The sequence below is a fragment of the Lathamus discolor genome, chromosome 3 (assembly GCF_037157495.1).
Source record: "Lathamus discolor isolate bLatDis1 chromosome 3, bLatDis1.hap1, whole genome shotgun sequence".
NCBI classification, from domain to species: Eukaryota; Metazoa; Chordata; class Aves; order Psittaciformes; family Psittacidae; genus Lathamus; species Lathamus discolor.
In genome coordinates, this window is record NC_088886.1 from 112,677,260 (window position 1) to 112,694,000 (window position 16,741).

Consider the following 16,741-nt stretch of genomic DNA (forward strand, 5'->3'; position numbering starts at 1 on the left):
ACAGGCATATCTCCTCTAGGCCCTCTCCTATTCTCCTTTCCCTCATTTACGTCTTCTGCATGTAAAATGGCCCACACACTGGAATTTGTTCTGCCAATACAAACCAGTAATTCTCACTGAAACACTTACTCTGTTATTTGGAAGAAGTATTTAATTAACATGAAGTGATTTATAGCCAAAGAACTGGAATGTGATTCAAGCCTAACAAAATGCATCTTGGATGATTTCTTCTTCATTGTTTGCTGTCTAGTGGTCATGCTGGGACTATTTACTAAACCACTGCATTGCCTCATAGCACTGTGTTCTGGGATACATGTCTTAGGGAAGCTGAAACATTCCCAAGTCCTGCTGGACATATTTCAGGATCTTTCCTGTAAATAATGTAGATTGGTATAGAGTATTTATTTTTGTAATTTTGTTTGTGTTGAAAGTGGATTTTTGCATTTATAAGAGGTAGATATATTTGACATCTAAAGGTGCTGAATGTTATTATCAGGTATATTTTTATCTCCTGCATTGCAAGGAAAAAAGACTGAAAAAAGGACTATATCTTGAGATGCCTAAAATGTAGGTTCCTTGAAATAACATGTGGAACCCCCTCATGATGCTGAGGCACCTTATACCACATCAGACAATGAGGCTGTATTTTGACGAGTGTTTTAAGCCATGCCATGCTAGCAGCACTACTGATATTAGCTGTTATTCACCCCTGCTGAGCCTACTGATCCTGCTGCATACCACCTCCTCCTGGAATGGCACACTGTTCTCTGACCACAGGATGGACTGGATTTGATAAATCAGCCAGCTAAAACCGACTTTGTTCAGCGTTCATTTTTGAGACGGGTCATTTCACAATCTGGATTGCCACATGGCTGCACAAACACTCTGGATACAGGAGACACAGGGAAATGAAGGGCAGATAGGACAGCTTCTCTAGGGACACCACCATCCATGTGTTCTGGGCATCTCTTTGCCATCAAGGTCTGATACGCTACAGACCTTGGTATATCAGCAGTGAGATCCAGAACTATCATCATGGTGATTTTCGATGCTGCTTAGAAGCCTGTGCATTGCCCATCATGTACAGTTACTAAGAATACAATAGCTGTAAGCTTCAGATCTGCTCCTCTTCAGGGCCTGGCATTGCACCAAGGACAGAGAGATGAAATTTCTGTTTGCCTGGGGTTTGTAGGGTTTTTTTTCCGATCGCTTAGTAGGGATCACTAAGGATGGGAGGTGGTACATCGATCATCATTCCCTTTAGCTGCTGGGCAAAGTGCAAAGGATTGGGAGACCTGGGTTTACTGAAGAGAGGTCAAACCCATTTCTCCCAGTTGCTGGAACAGTGTTCTGACCACATGATACTGGTTGCTCTGGAACTTGAGGTCTTTCTTCTCTCTTGTAGAATGCATGAAGACTTCTCAAAGAACACAGGAAAAAAAACATTCGTAAACAGGAATAATTATTGTACGTTTCTTAATAAGGAACGCATTTGTGTGATAATGTGTGGACAGAGCACATGAGCAGATCCATAAGCACCTAAATTCCATCGATTTCCTTCTTTAGATCTGTTCTAACTATGAAAGAACCAAAGTACTTTACCTCTGAAGGTAATGCCAATGAAATTCTTAACAGTTACTGTCCAGAAGCTCAGGTATGGTCAAACTGGTTTAGTACCAATAAAATGCAAGCTTATGGCTGCAAACCTTCCAGCTTAATCATAGTATTTCCTGCAGGAGATGAGTCCTAACTCTATGCTGCCAGAAGCGTCATGATTTTCTTTTTAAGTTTCTGGTTCAGATTTCTAAGCTCATCAAGAGTTTTCCAGACTTCTGAAGAACAAGTCTGGTAACAGCACAGACTGCTCAGAAAAATCCAAAGAGTTTTAAAGCTTCTTGTAGTCTACATTATATTTTATTCCTTGATTTTCCCCTTTAGCTAGACTTTTCAGAGTTCTGAAATCAATGCTTTTCCCTTTACTCTTACTCATATGAACTTAACACTATAAATTCACAATGCCTAGAAATCAATTAACATATCAACTCCAAGTCAACTCCACTTCAGTTAAGGAACTTGGCCCAGGTCAGCATCCCCAATAAATTTCCTTCACCAAACAAGCACAAACACACTGTTCAGCTCAAATCCCAAAGCAGGCCATGTAAACAGATTGGCATTGATGCATTCCCTGGAGTTTAGAGAAATACGGCTCTTGCAGATCTGCAGTGACTTCCCAACATGACCATGGTTACTGGAGGACAGCCTGCCACTCTGACATTTAAATCTAAAATCTAATGTGCTTAGGTCATAACATAATCACCTCCTCCTCCCTGGCTACTCCAGCTAAACCTCTCCCTTTTACTCATCTCATTAGTAACCAATTGTGTGTTTATAAAGCAATAGTAAACATAGTTATCCATTGTCAAGGCAGAAAATAATAAAAAACTAGTTTCATCCATTTATCTTAAAATGCAGATAAGGACATTCGAAACTGCCATAATAATTACCCCATGAGCAACCTCCCTCCCCCCCCCCCCCCCCCAAATTCTGTGGCACAAGGTGACTGCAGTCCAAGCAGTGAGCAATCCAAGATCCCCTTTGTATAGCCAATGAAAGCAAAAGTTCTGAAAACCTTGATCTAGTTGCTTTTGCACAGGCCTTCTCAAGTCTGCACGCAGAGCCCAACCAATTTCACTGCAACGCCTTGCTGCTATACAGCTCCTCCTGCTTTTCTTTGAAAGCTGCAGTCCACATCTGCAAAGCAACAAAGTCAGCTCGTACTCTTTCTCCAACTGTTTGGCATATTTTGAATTTTTGAAGATTAATTTCTTTAACATTCAGTGCTGATTGACTGCTAACCATACAAAATACTTCGGCCATTGAGTACAAGTCTGTTTGCAATTTTGAGGGTAATATTTAAGAGATTAGTCAGCTTAGTTTTAAAGGAAACCTGAAAGCAATACGCTTTATTATTCTTGGCCTAAGACATAGACATTGCCCAAATTTTATTTATGACTGCAATGCACCTATTATGAGTATTTAAACAGATAATGAGTCTTGAATTCAATCAGCTGTGTCTGAATGGTTGGCCATAATCCAGGCTGCATTGTGTGCTCCTAAATCCAAGAGCTATTAGTGGAAGACGCTGTGGGGCACTTTCCTTTCATCCACCCATGCTGAAGTGCAGCTTTATACCTGCCACTTGACAGCTTGCATGAGGAGAAGTCCAGTCTGTCTTAGCAACATAATCTGCATGACAAAGTGAGTCATACCAGCTCTCAAAGGATTTCTAAGAGACTCTTTAGCTACCTACAAGAAGAACAATCATAGAATCACAGAATAGTTAGGGCTGGAAAGGACCTTAAGATCATCCAGTTCCAAGCCCCCCTGCCATGGGCAGGGACACCTCACACTAAACCATCTCACCCAAGGCTCTGTCCAACCTGGACTTGCACACAGCCAGGGATGGAGCACTCACAACTTCATTGAGCAACCCATTCCAGTGCCTCACCACCCTTCCATAAAGATCTTCCTTCTCATATCCAATCTAAACTTCCCCTGTTTAAGTTTTAACCCGTTACCCCCTGTCCTGTCACTACAGTCCCTGATGAAGAGTCCCTCCCCAGCATCCCTATAGGCCCCCTTCTGATACTGGGAGGCTGCTATGAGGTCTCCATGCAGCCTTCTCTTCTCCAGGCTGAATAGCCCCAACTTCCTCAGCCTGTCTTCATACGGGAGGTGCTCCAGTCCCCTGATCATCCTCGTGGCCCTCCTCTGGACTTGTTCCAGCAGTTCCATGTCCTTTTATGTTGAGGACACCAGAACTGCACACAATACTCCAGGTGAGGTCTCACAAGAGCAGAGTAGAGGGGCAGGATCACCTCCTTCGACCTGCTGGTCACGCTCCTTCTCCAAGGAAGAGGAGCGGCGTTGCCCGCAGGGACCAGGGGCCGGGCACCCCACCGCCGTCCCGTCAGTGTGACATGGCCTGGGGGTGGACCCGCCAGCCCCTCCTCTGCTAACGGGAAAGCGAAAGCGAAAGCGTGCGGCAGGGGAGAAGGTCTCTGCGGGGGACCGGAGGGGTTGTTGTGGAGGCCTGCTCGGAGCTGCGGGCTGCCGTGCGAACAGTGCGTGCCGCAGCGCGGCCGGCTGCCTCCGCTGGGCCTTGCGGCTGCTGTAAGTTGTGCGAGCAACTGCTCCCGTCCTCCGCCGGGCGTGGGGAGGCCGCCTCCCTGCCTCCCTCCCTCCCTCCCGGCGCCTGTTGGTGTCCGCCCTCCCGAGGCAGCGAGCCTCGGGCTCTTGGAGGCGCTCGGGCTGGTGAGGCCTCCCCCGCAGCCTCCCCACGCCGGAGGGAGTGGCCGGGACACACGCCATGGTGTCGGCCGCGGGGGGGGCGAGGGGCTGCCGAGGGCTGCTGGGCTGCGAGAGCTCGAAGTGCGGCCGTGAGCCGCATTTTCGGTCCCCCGGGCTGGCACAGCCGAGACGGGTGTCTTAGCAGTGGACTGGGCTAGCCCATGTGGAGGTGTTTTGCAGTTAGGCTGCTTTCACTTTCCGAAAGTGAAACCGGTATTTGAGTCGGTAAATGTTCAAGGCCAGGTTGCACGGGGCTTTGAGCGACCTGCTCTAGAGTAAGGTGCCCCAGCCCGTGGCAGGGGTTTGGAACTGAGTGATCTCTAAGGTTCCTTGCAACCTAAACCATTCTGCGATTCTGTGATTCTATAAAGGTACGTACGTGCTTCAGCGCAGAAAAAATAAGTTGTGCGATGTGGAATCCCTCACATCTCTGCCTTAAGGAAGGAGGCTTCAGATAGCGAACATACATGACTTTTGCCTATAAAATGATAAAAATATTTACATTTAAAAATTCTTTTAGCTCAACACAGCTTCTGGTTATCCCTTTCTGGTATTCCATTATGCTGGAGGGGAAAATAAGAAAAAGCCAATGTACACTATGATGTAATTTTTTGTCCTGTTCCCTCAGGTTTCAATGGATTTTACAAGTCCCCCACAATCTTTAAAAGATAATGGCTATGTAAGTATTTCCTGATGTGCTACCCGGAAAAAAAATCTGTATTTGACAATAGTATCTTTGAATGAAGGTTTGTGCTAGCGCCACTAGGCCAGTGCTTCTGCTTGTCTCACCTTCTTCCACTTTGGACATTTCTTATTCCGCCTCCTGTGTCCATGTGCAGAGTCCAGTTTCAAAGTGCCTGCATTAGACATTCTGATAGAATTTTCCTGTCCTACCTCGGTTATCTGCCTCTGTTTCTTAGAGGAATTTCCTTTTTCCTAAAGCCTCACTTAATTCAGTTCCCACAGTGTGGCAAGTAATTTCAGTGGAGATTTCTCTGGGATTTCTTGCATTCTTTTTGTTATCCCTTCTTTCACCCTTTTGGGGGTGAAAACTGTTGTCTTAGGCCATTTTTCAGTAAAAAACAGGCATTCTTCTTATCAGCTTCCAGATGTACATCCTTCTACTTTCCTGCACTTAATTCCTTGAGCAAAGGATTACTTTTTTTTTTCCAGTTCTGAGTTATACGCAGATGGGGATTTCCCTGTTGCTTAATAGGCATTTGAAATTGGACAAAATAGTGGAAAAAATTACTTTATGTTTTATTGTGTTTAGGAAATACCAAGCATTACCAAGAGAATTGACAAGATTATCTAATTTAGACCTTTTCCATGCCTAAATTTCATGGTTCACATTCAAGTTTTATGTAATCATAAGTGAAAGGGAGGGATTGTTTCAACAGATCTCTTTGGATTTTTTTTTTTTTTCTTTTCTGCAGAATATTGCAGCCATAGAAACAAAACAGAACAGAAGAGATTTTCTCTCTTCTTGGACTTTATCCAGTTGTAGTTTTCCTGTGCTTGCGAACTTCTGCCCTGAAGTACTTAAATTTGAAATGCTTCTTTTATCACCTTCCTTCTGCTTGGTGTTACCTTTTATTGTCCAATCTCCCTGAGCTTGGAAGCATCCTGGTTTGAAATTTTTTTCTCATTAGGCCTGTTTGTTCTTTATATATTCTCTTAGAGGAACTGCTGAAAAAGCATATGGATACACATTTGTGGGTTTGAGGGGCTTAGTTCTCTGTGGAAGAACATAGAGACAACTTGCTTTTATTATTTATTAAAATATTAGCCCATGAATATTTTCAGTTACATACTTAGCAAATGATGATTAGTCATCAGGATTGATTTTCTTAGATTTTTGTCCTGTCCAGCCATTAAAATAGTTCGGTGATTTGACCTTAGTGTCTGAATGTGTTTCTTAAAAATGAAATGGTATATGCTATCCTGTGGCATGCAGATTATGGGAAGATTTAATTACAAAATGTAATCAGTCCCTCAAAATGTTCAACTCACCACATATCTCATCTGCATAATGGGAGAAAACCAGCAAATAGGCACACAGGCAAAATATCTTGGACTTTTATTAATGGACATACATTGGAAACTACCTTGGCAAAATGCTTCATCCAACAGTAGAGGGATTTTATTTATTTATTTTTTATTTTGAACACTCATTTGATTTTTTTTTATGTGTTTCCATTATTGCCTAATGGAGGGGAAAACCAGTGTGTGCCTTTTTTTTTTTCTCCAGACTATGGCACCCACTGACCCTTTCGACTCACCAAAAGATGAGATGGAAAGTCTTGTAGAAGAACTGAAGAAATGGAAGGCAAGTTCTATAAAGCACAGAGAATTGTGGAAATTAGCAGAAAGATACTTGGAAGTCCTTTAGGTCATCCTTCTAAAACCAAATCAAGTTGCCCCTGATTATGACATGTTTGTCTAACTTGTGATCTATTCTTCAATGGGACATGCTTGTGTTGATCTCACTGGTAGTTACACTTGTAAGTCTAAGAAAATATGTATCCAAAGTGTTATTTAAAAATGTACTTATATATAATATATAAAGGGCTTACTTAAGGTTTTGTTTGTTCCTGTAGAAAAAAGAAAAAATTAAAAATCTTTTTCTTTTTACTATCCAGAAAAGAGTTGAAGAAGCTGAAAAAGCAAAAGCTGACCTTCTTCTCTGTAAATCAAGTGCAATGGAAGAGTGTGCTAAAGCAGAGGATGCACTGATAAAATTAAAGAATTTACAAGAGAAACAGCATAAGGAAGCTATTATGTCTAGGGACACCCATGAGGTATGGAGAAGGCTTACTCATAGCTGTTTATATCTGGGGAGTTATGAAGGAGGTGTTGATTAGAGAAAATAAGTAATACTTCCTTTTCAGTTTAAACTGCTTTACCGGTTTGCAAATTGACTATAATGTTCTACATGTAGTTTTTCGGTGGCAGATGAAGAACCAATGCGATAAAATAAGTCTTATGGCAAGGTTGGAAGAGGTAAGGCAAAACTGAGACCTATTTTGCATAGAAGATGAAGACTGACAAAACCGGTCTTCAAAGATGAGTTTCAGTTTTGTGTGATGCAGGTAAAATTGAATGGGTTGATTCCACATCTTTGTTAACTCCCAGAAGTCACAGTGCCCAGGGCATTAGCATTTCTTAAGTGACAGTTAGCTGGGCAAGAGCCAGAACCTGTTTGAAGAGGGCTCTTCAAGACCTATTGGTTCTAGAAATAATTGGTTGGTTCATTGCCTCAATGTGCCACGTACAGTCTTTGGTACAGTAATAGGGTGAGTTTCCATGGGCTGTCAAAGAGGTGGTTTCAGTGAAGCTTGCTTTGCCCTGTAAATCACTGATGAAAAATTATGGCTTCAACATTACAAGATATTAAAATATAATTAATAGGTTAAGAATATTCAGGTTGGTATGAGATTTTCTGAAAGTTGGTTTTGTTTCTCCTGTCATAAATGTTTGGATTTCAAACCCAGAAGAAGTCATTATCACCATCTGGTTTTTGTTTTACTTTATCTTCAGGTGAAGAAAAATGGTGTAACTGTTTCAAGTGGTTGTTTAATTTAAAGTGGTTGTTTAATTTTAAGTTTTTAAGTTGTTTAATTTTAAGTTGTTTAATTTTAAGTGGTTGTCCTGGGGTAAACCCAGGACAAGGAGCCACCTTCTGATCGTGAATGGCTGGAGCTGACTACACCTGCTGTGTCTCCTTCTCATTCTGTTGTGTTCCCTGTCCAGGAAATAGTGGATTTAGTTATATGGGCTTTATGCCCATTTATGACTGACCGGTGTGGAGGAAGTATGTAGCAGATGAGGTAGAAGAGGTATTCCCTTTCTCACTGAAGAAGTATAAAGAAGGGACAGTAGCAGCGTGTCAGAAACTGTCCTCACCAGCTAAACTTTTCAGAAAAGGGCATAACGCTTCCTCAGATTATAGGTGGTACAAGAAAAAAAATGTGTGTTGACATAGGCTCTGACCTTGCACATATAAGGAACTGATGTAACTATGGAAAGCACTGTGCAATTTATGGTACACTGTATGTGCTTGGAAACACAAATGCCTCCTTTCAGAAACCCTCTTACTGTAATTTGCTTTGACTGAAACTGTTCCTTGGTGAGCGAATTTACCTTGCAGATAATAAAGCTATGCCAAAAATGTATTGTGCATGGCTGTCATGTAGAATAATGAAAAGTTAAAACAGTTTTTAATGTCTACAAATTTTGTTGAAATATAATTTTGTCTTTTGTGTGTTTAATTTTGCATATAATACTTTCTGGGATTTAGAAAGAACTCTATGTACTGAACCAAGAAAACACTGAGCTGAAGAGACAGATTGAAAAGCTCGAAGAAGACCTTGCAGAATGTAGTTTAATGCTTTCACGGTATAGTCAGGTAAAGTTTAAAATACTTCACAATTTGTCTTTTGGAAGGGCACATTTTTATTTTGTCAGTTCTAGACCGTTGGGACCAGTTTTTTGTCATTTGAACCCCTACTGATTTCAGTATACAGTATAGTTTGAAGTTTTATCTTCTTATTTCACCTGGCAAGATAATGTGAAGGAGGCTAAGGATACGGAAACAAGTACAAGTATGTGGGATACTGAAAACATGAGAGGAATGAAGACAAGCAGAAAATTATTCAATGGAAGACACTGGAATAAAAAATACACATAACATTAGTAATTTTCAGGTACTCTCAAGTTATATTTCCTGGCCAAGAGGATGGAAGAAAGGGAATAAGTCTATTATATGGCAAATATAGAATTAATTTTAGCCTATATTGAGCTTGACTCAATTACAGTCTCTCTCATGTTACTTCACATGAGAAGTAATTCAATTTGCAGCCAGATGAATATTAGTGATACCAAATAGATTTAAATTCAGGATCCAAAGTGTCTTTCGATGAAACTGCTGCAGATTCCAGGGTGTTCAGAAATTGAAACTTATTTTGTAGAAATTTTGTGGAAATATTTTGTAGAACTTACTGTAAAATGAAAACTGTGATCGTTTTTTGTTCATACAGAGATTGAAACTCCAGCCAAGCGTTACCTTGTTTGATGATAACAACATTACAATAATAGTTTTAGCTTTCTGAGTTGCATTTCTTAGTTTAGTCAGTTAAGACCAGCCTCCTAAATTTCCTATGCAGTCATTGGACAGGGCAAGGCTCCTCTACAAGGAGATTCAGTGTGAACAGGGGTCTACACTCAGTGTCAGAATTATTTGTAGGAAGTGTGTCTCTTTTTCCAGGCTTAAGATGCTAGTTTTGAAGATAGGTGGCAGGAATACTTTAATTGCTCTGGGTATTTTATCTTGACACAAACAGTATGTTTCTTCTGTACAGGGTTTTGTTTTGAAATAGTTACGTAAAGGGGAAGAAAAGAGCTATCTGAAACTCCCTCAAGTCTATCAAAGCAGCCTTTCCTAAACAGTATTTTCCCGAACAGTTTTAATCTATCCTAGTTATGAAATATTTGGATATTCTTGTCTGTTTTACTAAGACGGAAACATGCAAGGCTCTGTATGAGCAGTTCCCATTGCTATAAAGCGGTGATGCAATTAGGCAAAAATAAATGGCAACACGAGTGACTCTGATACTTGTATTTTGCAAATTTCAGATACCAAACTTATTCTACTTCTGCAGGTGGAAATCCCTGTGGACTTCAATTGAATTTGTATTCTGTAAGGTCAGTTTTAAGCTCAAAGGAAAAAAAAATCCCACCTAATTGACAAAAACCTCAAGAAGTACAACTAGTCAGTTTAGTTACAAGAGTAATACCTGTTTTATCAGCCATTACTTCAATCTGCTTGACTGTTAAACTTTAAAAATGAAGTATGTGTAGCATTTCAAGGGAAGACTACCATTCATTTTTCTGCTCTGTAGTAAATTACAGAAATTATTTTTTTTGTATCTTCATTCTAAAATGATAGATTAATAAAGAGGTAGCAGAAATGAAAATGAAGTTCACTCACATGGAAGACATGAAGGATAATTATCAAGATATGAATACTCACTGTGTTTTTGGTGTAACTACAAAAATCCCATTCAGACTGGATGAAAACCAGGTGCTACTTACTTTTGAAGACAAAGAAGGTATGATGCATATTTAAATATAAAATTAATGTCTCTGATGTATTTTGTTGCCGAAGGGAAAATATTTACATAAACATTTTGGGAAAAAAAATCAACAACAGGGAAAGAAAGAATACACAGAAAACCATTCACTATTATGATACCGATCAGTAGAAAAAAATTCTTGCAAGTACTCTGCATGTTTTTGTTGTATTACCAGATTTCTGCTCTTAGCTAATACAAACAATACTTCGTGTTTGAAATTAGGAGTATGTTTCTGCCTCAGAGAGTATTGTCAAGAATGATTCAGAATGTCTTGACAGCAGAATTTGCTTTTTTTTCTTTACTCTGGGCAGTACCTGACTCTGACAGCAGTTATGTTGGTTAAGTGAACACAGCAGATGATGGGTAGATCTGAGACATCAGAGGGATGGTGCAGTCTGTAACTTTCCTGCTTCCTGCTGAGATGCTTGTTGTTTGGGCAGCCTGCAGGCACTCTGCCTGGGCCTGTTTTGGTGGTGGGTAGTGCAGTTATGCATGCAAATATATTCCGGATACAAAAGCTAGGGTCCAATTCTTTTCTTACAGCTAAACTCTAACATTGCTAATCGGCATTCTCCGTACTTCATAGCAATGTGGTTTTCATCCAAGGATATTTTAAATGAAATACGAGAAGTCTAGTATTAATATTTGTTTTAGTGAGAGCATCTTTTGACAGCATTAAGATTTTGCTATTCTATAGCACTCTAAAGGTAGTATAATATTTTACCTGATGCCTATAACCAGTGAGATTTAACAGAAATAGACAACTCTGAAGACATGGATATTGGGATCTGGCTGCCTAAATGTTATGTATTTCTCTGTTATTGATGCAAAAAGAGATTTTGCTTAAGAGATGGGGGAAATAGTCTTGGGTTTATCGTGATTAAACAAGGCTTTAAATATCTGAAAACTTGTGATTTTCTTTAGTTGCCCAGAGACTGATAGAAATCGGTAAGCATACTGTGAACCTGGACAATAAAACAGCAGATACGAGAGTGATGCCTTTTACACTTGAAATGGGAATCAAATTTAAGGTAATCAACTGAAAAATGAAACTATAAACATAGGAACTTGCAGTACTTAAAAAGCTTTATGTTTATGGGTTCGGATGTTTTCAGTCACAAAGTGCACAAAAAAATATTTTTTTAGCTCTATGTCACTATTTCTGGAAAGAAGATTAATGTTTCAGAAGTACCTGAACTATCCATTCCTGAAGACTGGATGAGAGACAAATTAGAGCTGAATTTCTACAAGTCTGAACAGGGAGGAGGAGAAGTTGAAAACGTGACCTATGACAAGCGGTCTAGAACAGCTGTTATTACGTTCCTCAGACCTGGAGGTATAGTATGTAATATGTTGTTGGCCAGATGCAGAGGCCATACTGTCCATTCTGCATTACATTCTGTTCTGTATTATATTCTGTGTTAACCACTGAATGTAGCAAATTCTTCCCATGGAGAGTTAAGTAGATCAGGAAAAACATGTGGGTTCACTCACACATCTGTAAAAGCAGTGTTTTATCACTTAAGAAAGACATTGAGGTGCTGGAGCAGGGCCAGAGAAGAATGACAAAGCTGCTGAAGGGTCTGGAGCACAAGTCTTAGGAGGAATGGCTGAGAGGACTGGGGTTGTTTAGTCTGGAGAAGGTTCAGTGGGGACCTTATCGCTCTCTACAACTACCTGAAAAGAGGATGCAGTGAGGAGGTGGCTGATCTCTTCTCCCAAGTAATGAGTGATAGGACAAGAGGTAAAGGCCTCAAGCTGTGCAAGGGAAGGTTTAGGTTGGATATTAGGAAAAATTTCTTCACAGAAAGGCTTCCCAGGGAAGTGGTGCAATCACCCTCCCTGGAAGTGTTTAAAACCCCATATAGATGGGGCCCTTAGCGACATGGTTGAGTAGTGGACTTGGCAGTCTTGGGGTAAAGGTTGCACTTGATAATCTTAAAGGTCTTTTCCAACTTAGTTGGTTCTAAGATTCTATGACCTGGTAAAGTTTGTGAGCTTTATTTCTTTCTTAACTTTGTCAAAACCCTCTTTTTTCCTTGCATTGCTAAGCACATTGCAAAAAAGAAAATCATGAAAATGTGTTTGATTTTAGCTGTTGTTTCATGACAATGAAGTTACACAGGCATTCGGATTACCCAACTATATTAAATTCTTTGAAGATCTGTGGAGCCACATCCATTTAGAACAGCTGCTTTAGATTTTGTGGGTATTTAATGATTTTGCTTTTTTGGAAATGCCGCATGAACTTTTTGCAAAATGCATATGAAGAATCTGCAAGTGTGCTATGATATATTAGTTTCTAAATCCATATAAGAAATATTAGTCTGTTCTTTGATACTCTTCTAAAATGAATTTTAGATTATATTACTCTTGCTTCTCTTTTTCTGATTCTTCATTACAGCAACTAACAGCTTTGTGAGATGCACTGAATATCCTTTTGTTGTAAATGGAACGTGGTATAGTCTTCCTATTTCCCCAGACACCAGTGTAAAATTGGAGAACTTTCAGGTAAAAGAATTGAGTCCTAAATAGAACAGATGCATGGGAAATGCAAGGTATAAGCAGAATTTTCAGTTCTGAGGACTGCAGAAGCTTTTGTGTCATGCACTTTGTGAAACTTAGTAGCAAGTGTGAGTCTGCAATGTGATGCTCTGGTTATAAGCTCATGTTTTGCAGTGTGAAAGCTATAATTTTAAAACAATGTGCATGTCTTTCCTTGATCAAATTGTATTACTTACCATAATGTCTGTGCTAGACAGGAGGCAGATACTGAATTATTTGTGAAGTAGGTTAATAGTAGACACAACAATGTTTTTCCAGTCACAAAGCACTGTCACGTTCATCCCTAGTGAGAATGCCTTGATGAAAATCTCAGCAGACACCCTTCTTATTCTAGGAAGCATTTGCTCATTCATTTTTCTTTCATTTATTCATTCATTCATTCATTGTAATCAAGTCAGTATTTTGTATGTAATCAGGCCTTTATAATTAAAGCATTGACTAGGATGTGCACGTTTAGGAGATGCAACAGAATTCTTTGCAGGTTGTGTATCATGTATTGGCATGAATTTTTATGGAACAATGCTGTCTAGAATCATCTTCAAATCTAGAGATCTTCAAATCCAGTGTGTGCATGCACTAAGGAGGGTAGGATACACCAGTTAAGGAGGCAGGTGCATTGCCTATTGAACTTAGCAGCGCACCAGAGAGTCCTCCTGCTGTTTTAAGTGACAGAAATATAAACCACTGTTCAAAGTCTTAAAATGTAACAAAAAATCCTAGCCATACCTGATCACGGATATATTTATTTCCAGTATCTCTCAGCCCCTTTTGATCTACATGCAACAGCTGATGTGTAATACATGTTTGTTTTTCTTTCCTCAATAGCTCTATTGTGGGATTTCTAAGAAGACCATTCTGTTGGAAGGAATTAAAGAGATGGAAGATGATGAGGAAAGTGTGCAGGACATGATTGAAATCCATTTTCAAAAGCCTAGTAATAATGGTGGGGAAATAGAGAAAATCAAATATGCATCAAAAGGAGTAACATGGGTTTGTTTTGAGGAGGATACTTAGAATGCCATACAGGAAAATGTAATTGAACTCAGGAAGTTGTGTTGTTTTGTTTCACCAGAGACATAGGAAGTTATGCAGACATTGTGCTTTAATGTTCTGATATGTATACCTGAAAAAAAAGAACTACCTGCTCTCCTGATTTGTGTAGCAACACAGACTTGGCATAGAAATTCAGTAAAATTCACTGCTTTGTGTTCTAGAGTTTTCTGATCAAAGTCATAGCAAAGCCTTTACAGCACTTGAAACTTGGCTGTAAATTTAGAGATTTTGTATCTTGCAAATTTTAGATAGTTCCCGTACTCCAAAGTAGATAATTCTATTTAATCTTACATTTTGGTTATACAAACCATATGTAATCCCAATCAAATGCTTGTTCACAGAACTGCTTTTTCTGAAGTGCCATAGCTTCAGATAGTAGCTCTAACAGGACTCCAGTCCTGCTTAGACTGCTGTGTGCCACCATAACTCAAATTCCTGAAAAGAGTTACCTTGTAATTACATAAAATCTCCATTGCCAGATAAGTGATAAAATTAAACTAGAAAAAGGGAAATGGAGAGTGTAAAATAATCACAGATTAACTCAGGAAATTGTGCTGAGCTTCTGTAAGTTAATAGCCTGGTTTATTGTTTGTTTTTAACATTTGTTTCTGCAATTAAATCTTTCCTTATTTTTAGTCATGGCTTTGCTTACTTTAGACTTAAAAATTGAGATGATTCTTTATCAAAACCAGATTGCTTTGCAAAAATGCTATGGAAGCAGTGAACACTGTGTCTGCGGTATGTGTTTTGGTGCGGGCAGCTGGCCAGGCCACTGGCGCGGGCGGGTGTTGAGGGAGGTCAGATGGAAAAAGGCACATAGAGTTTAGGGCATTAATTTTTCAGTCTATAAAGCCCTTCCTTTTCCTTCCAGTTCTTCCTTTCAGTTCTCATTCTGAAAGATCTTTGAAATAAAATGAAAGTGCAAAGTCAAAGGAAGATTTCTTTTCCAAAGAGGAATGTTTTTCTTTTAATGCTGTTGCCGCTTTTATTTGCTACCCTTGGCGGCTGAAACAGTTTGGCAACAATAATGTTAACTTCAAAGTAGCCTGGGTCTGACATTACAAATATCTTATTTTCAAAGTATTTGACATTTTAGTGTGCAGGAAAAGCACAATGCACTCCAGTAGTGCACAAAGAGCACTACAAACACACCTTAGGTATCATTATTCTAGCGAAATTATTAGTAGGCAGTAAATATGTTGAATATGGGAAACTCCAAGGCTGCTAGCACCACAGACGATTTTGAGTTTACTGTTGGGCGAGATGCATGTGGCTGTAGCACCTCTTACTGTTTAGTTCATGCAAAATCATGGATTGATTATCTGGCATTTATGAAATAATAATAAAAATGGTAGTGGTACTGAAGTATTTGTGGAGATTACATATTTTTGCATGTCACAGCCTTAAAAATATTGGTAAGTTCAGATGACTTGAAAAGGGAGGAGAGGAAACTGATGAAAGTAAAAAATGTCATGCATTTTAACTGTATCTCACTGATAAATATTGAGTAATAAATCCTTAAAAAAGGAAGAAGTTTAAAATCCTCATAAGGTATCACAGCATGGGGGAGTAGTGAGAAGCTACACGTTTAAAGTACATAAAATCAAGATGAGATTTTAAGCAACATTTTAAGACGATCAGGCTTTGAAAATGTGCTGTTTTTCTCTCTGATGAATTAGTTATACTGTTTAAATTCCAAAGCAGTGGTGGTGCCACAAAAAGGCTGGTTTTAATTACGAGAAACAAGAGTACAGAATTTAGGTGATGTTTCTAGAAATGGCAATATCCTTTCTTCTAACTACTTGGAGTGGATTAACCTTTGACTGGAAGTTTGAGTAAGAACTGTGACTTGTTTATACCCGTATGTCGTGGTTTAAACCCAACCACAAACCTCGTTCACTCACTCCCCCCCCCTTCTTGCCCTCCCCCTGCTCCTGGAAGGATGGAGAGGAGAATCAAAAAGAATGCAACTCCCACAGGTTGAGATAAGAACAGTTTAGTAACTAAGGTATAACACAAACCACTCCTGCTACCACCAATAATAATAATGATAAGGGAAATAACAAGAGGAAAGAATACAACACCTCAGCACCAGCTGACTGATAACTCGCCCCACTCCCCCCAGCCGAGCACCAACCGATACCTCGTCCAACCCTGCAGTCCCAACCCTTCCGGGGTAACTCTCCGTTACATGCTGGGCATGACGTGCTGTGGTATGGAATACCTCTGGTCAGTTTGGGTCAGGTGTCCTGTCTCTGATTCCTCCCGGCCTCCCCTCCTCCCTGGCAGAGCATGAGGCTCACGAAGTCCTTGGCCAGACCAAACATTCGAGCAGCAACTGAAAAGATCGGCGTTATCAGCACTGTTCCCAGGCCAAAAGATCAAAACACAGCACTGCACTAGCTACTAAGGAGAAAAATTACTGCTGCTGCTCAACCCAGGACACCGTACTACATACAAACACTTGATACCTTCATAGCTGCAGCTTCCACCACGAACCAGACCTGCTTGTCACTCGCGTCAGCCGGTCAGCCCTGGTGTGGGACTGCTCGGATGCCGCGGTGGCTGTACCGGTCCCGGTGTACAAGGGCTTTGTGTCGCCGTGCCTGTGTGCCTACCCGTGCCTCGCCGTGAGGGGC

At 40.1% G+C, this 16,741-nt stretch overlaps 1 protein-coding gene across 1 annotated transcript; it reads left to right on the forward strand.

The window, feature by feature from the left end:
- Positions 1-3,870: 3,870 nt before the first annotated feature.
- Positions 3,871-15,467, forward strand: NMI (N-myc and STAT interactor). The gene is made up of 10 exons (XM_065671224.1): positions 3,871-4,173; positions 4,979-5,029; positions 6,602-6,679; positions 6,993-7,151; positions 8,651-8,758; positions 10,298-10,460; positions 11,409-11,515; positions 11,631-11,820; positions 12,889-12,995; positions 13,875-15,467. Exons 2-10 carry the CDS (start codon positions 4,985-4,987, stop codon positions 14,061-14,063), a joined length of 1,146 nt encoding a protein of 381 aa, XP_065527296.1. The 5' UTR covers positions 3,871-4,173; positions 4,979-4,984; the 3' UTR covers positions 14,064-15,467.
- Positions 15,468-16,741: the final 1,274 nt, after the last annotated feature.

What these genes read in the sequence shown, in the direction of transcription:
- NMI (XM_065671224.1), top strand. Translation starts at nt 4,985, where the DNA reads ATGGATTTTACAAGTCCCCCACAATCTTTAAAAGATAATGGCTAT. An exon ending in AAGAACTGAAGAAATGGAAG is followed by an intron (nt 6,680 to 6,992) that starts GCAAGTTCTATA and finishes TTTACTATCCAG; the next exon opens with AAAAGAGTTGAAGAAGCTGA. An exon ending in TAAAATTGGAGAACTTTCAG is followed by an intron (nt 12,996 to 13,874) that starts GTAAAAGAATTG and finishes TTTCCTCAATAG; the next exon opens with CTCTATTGTGGGATTTCTAA.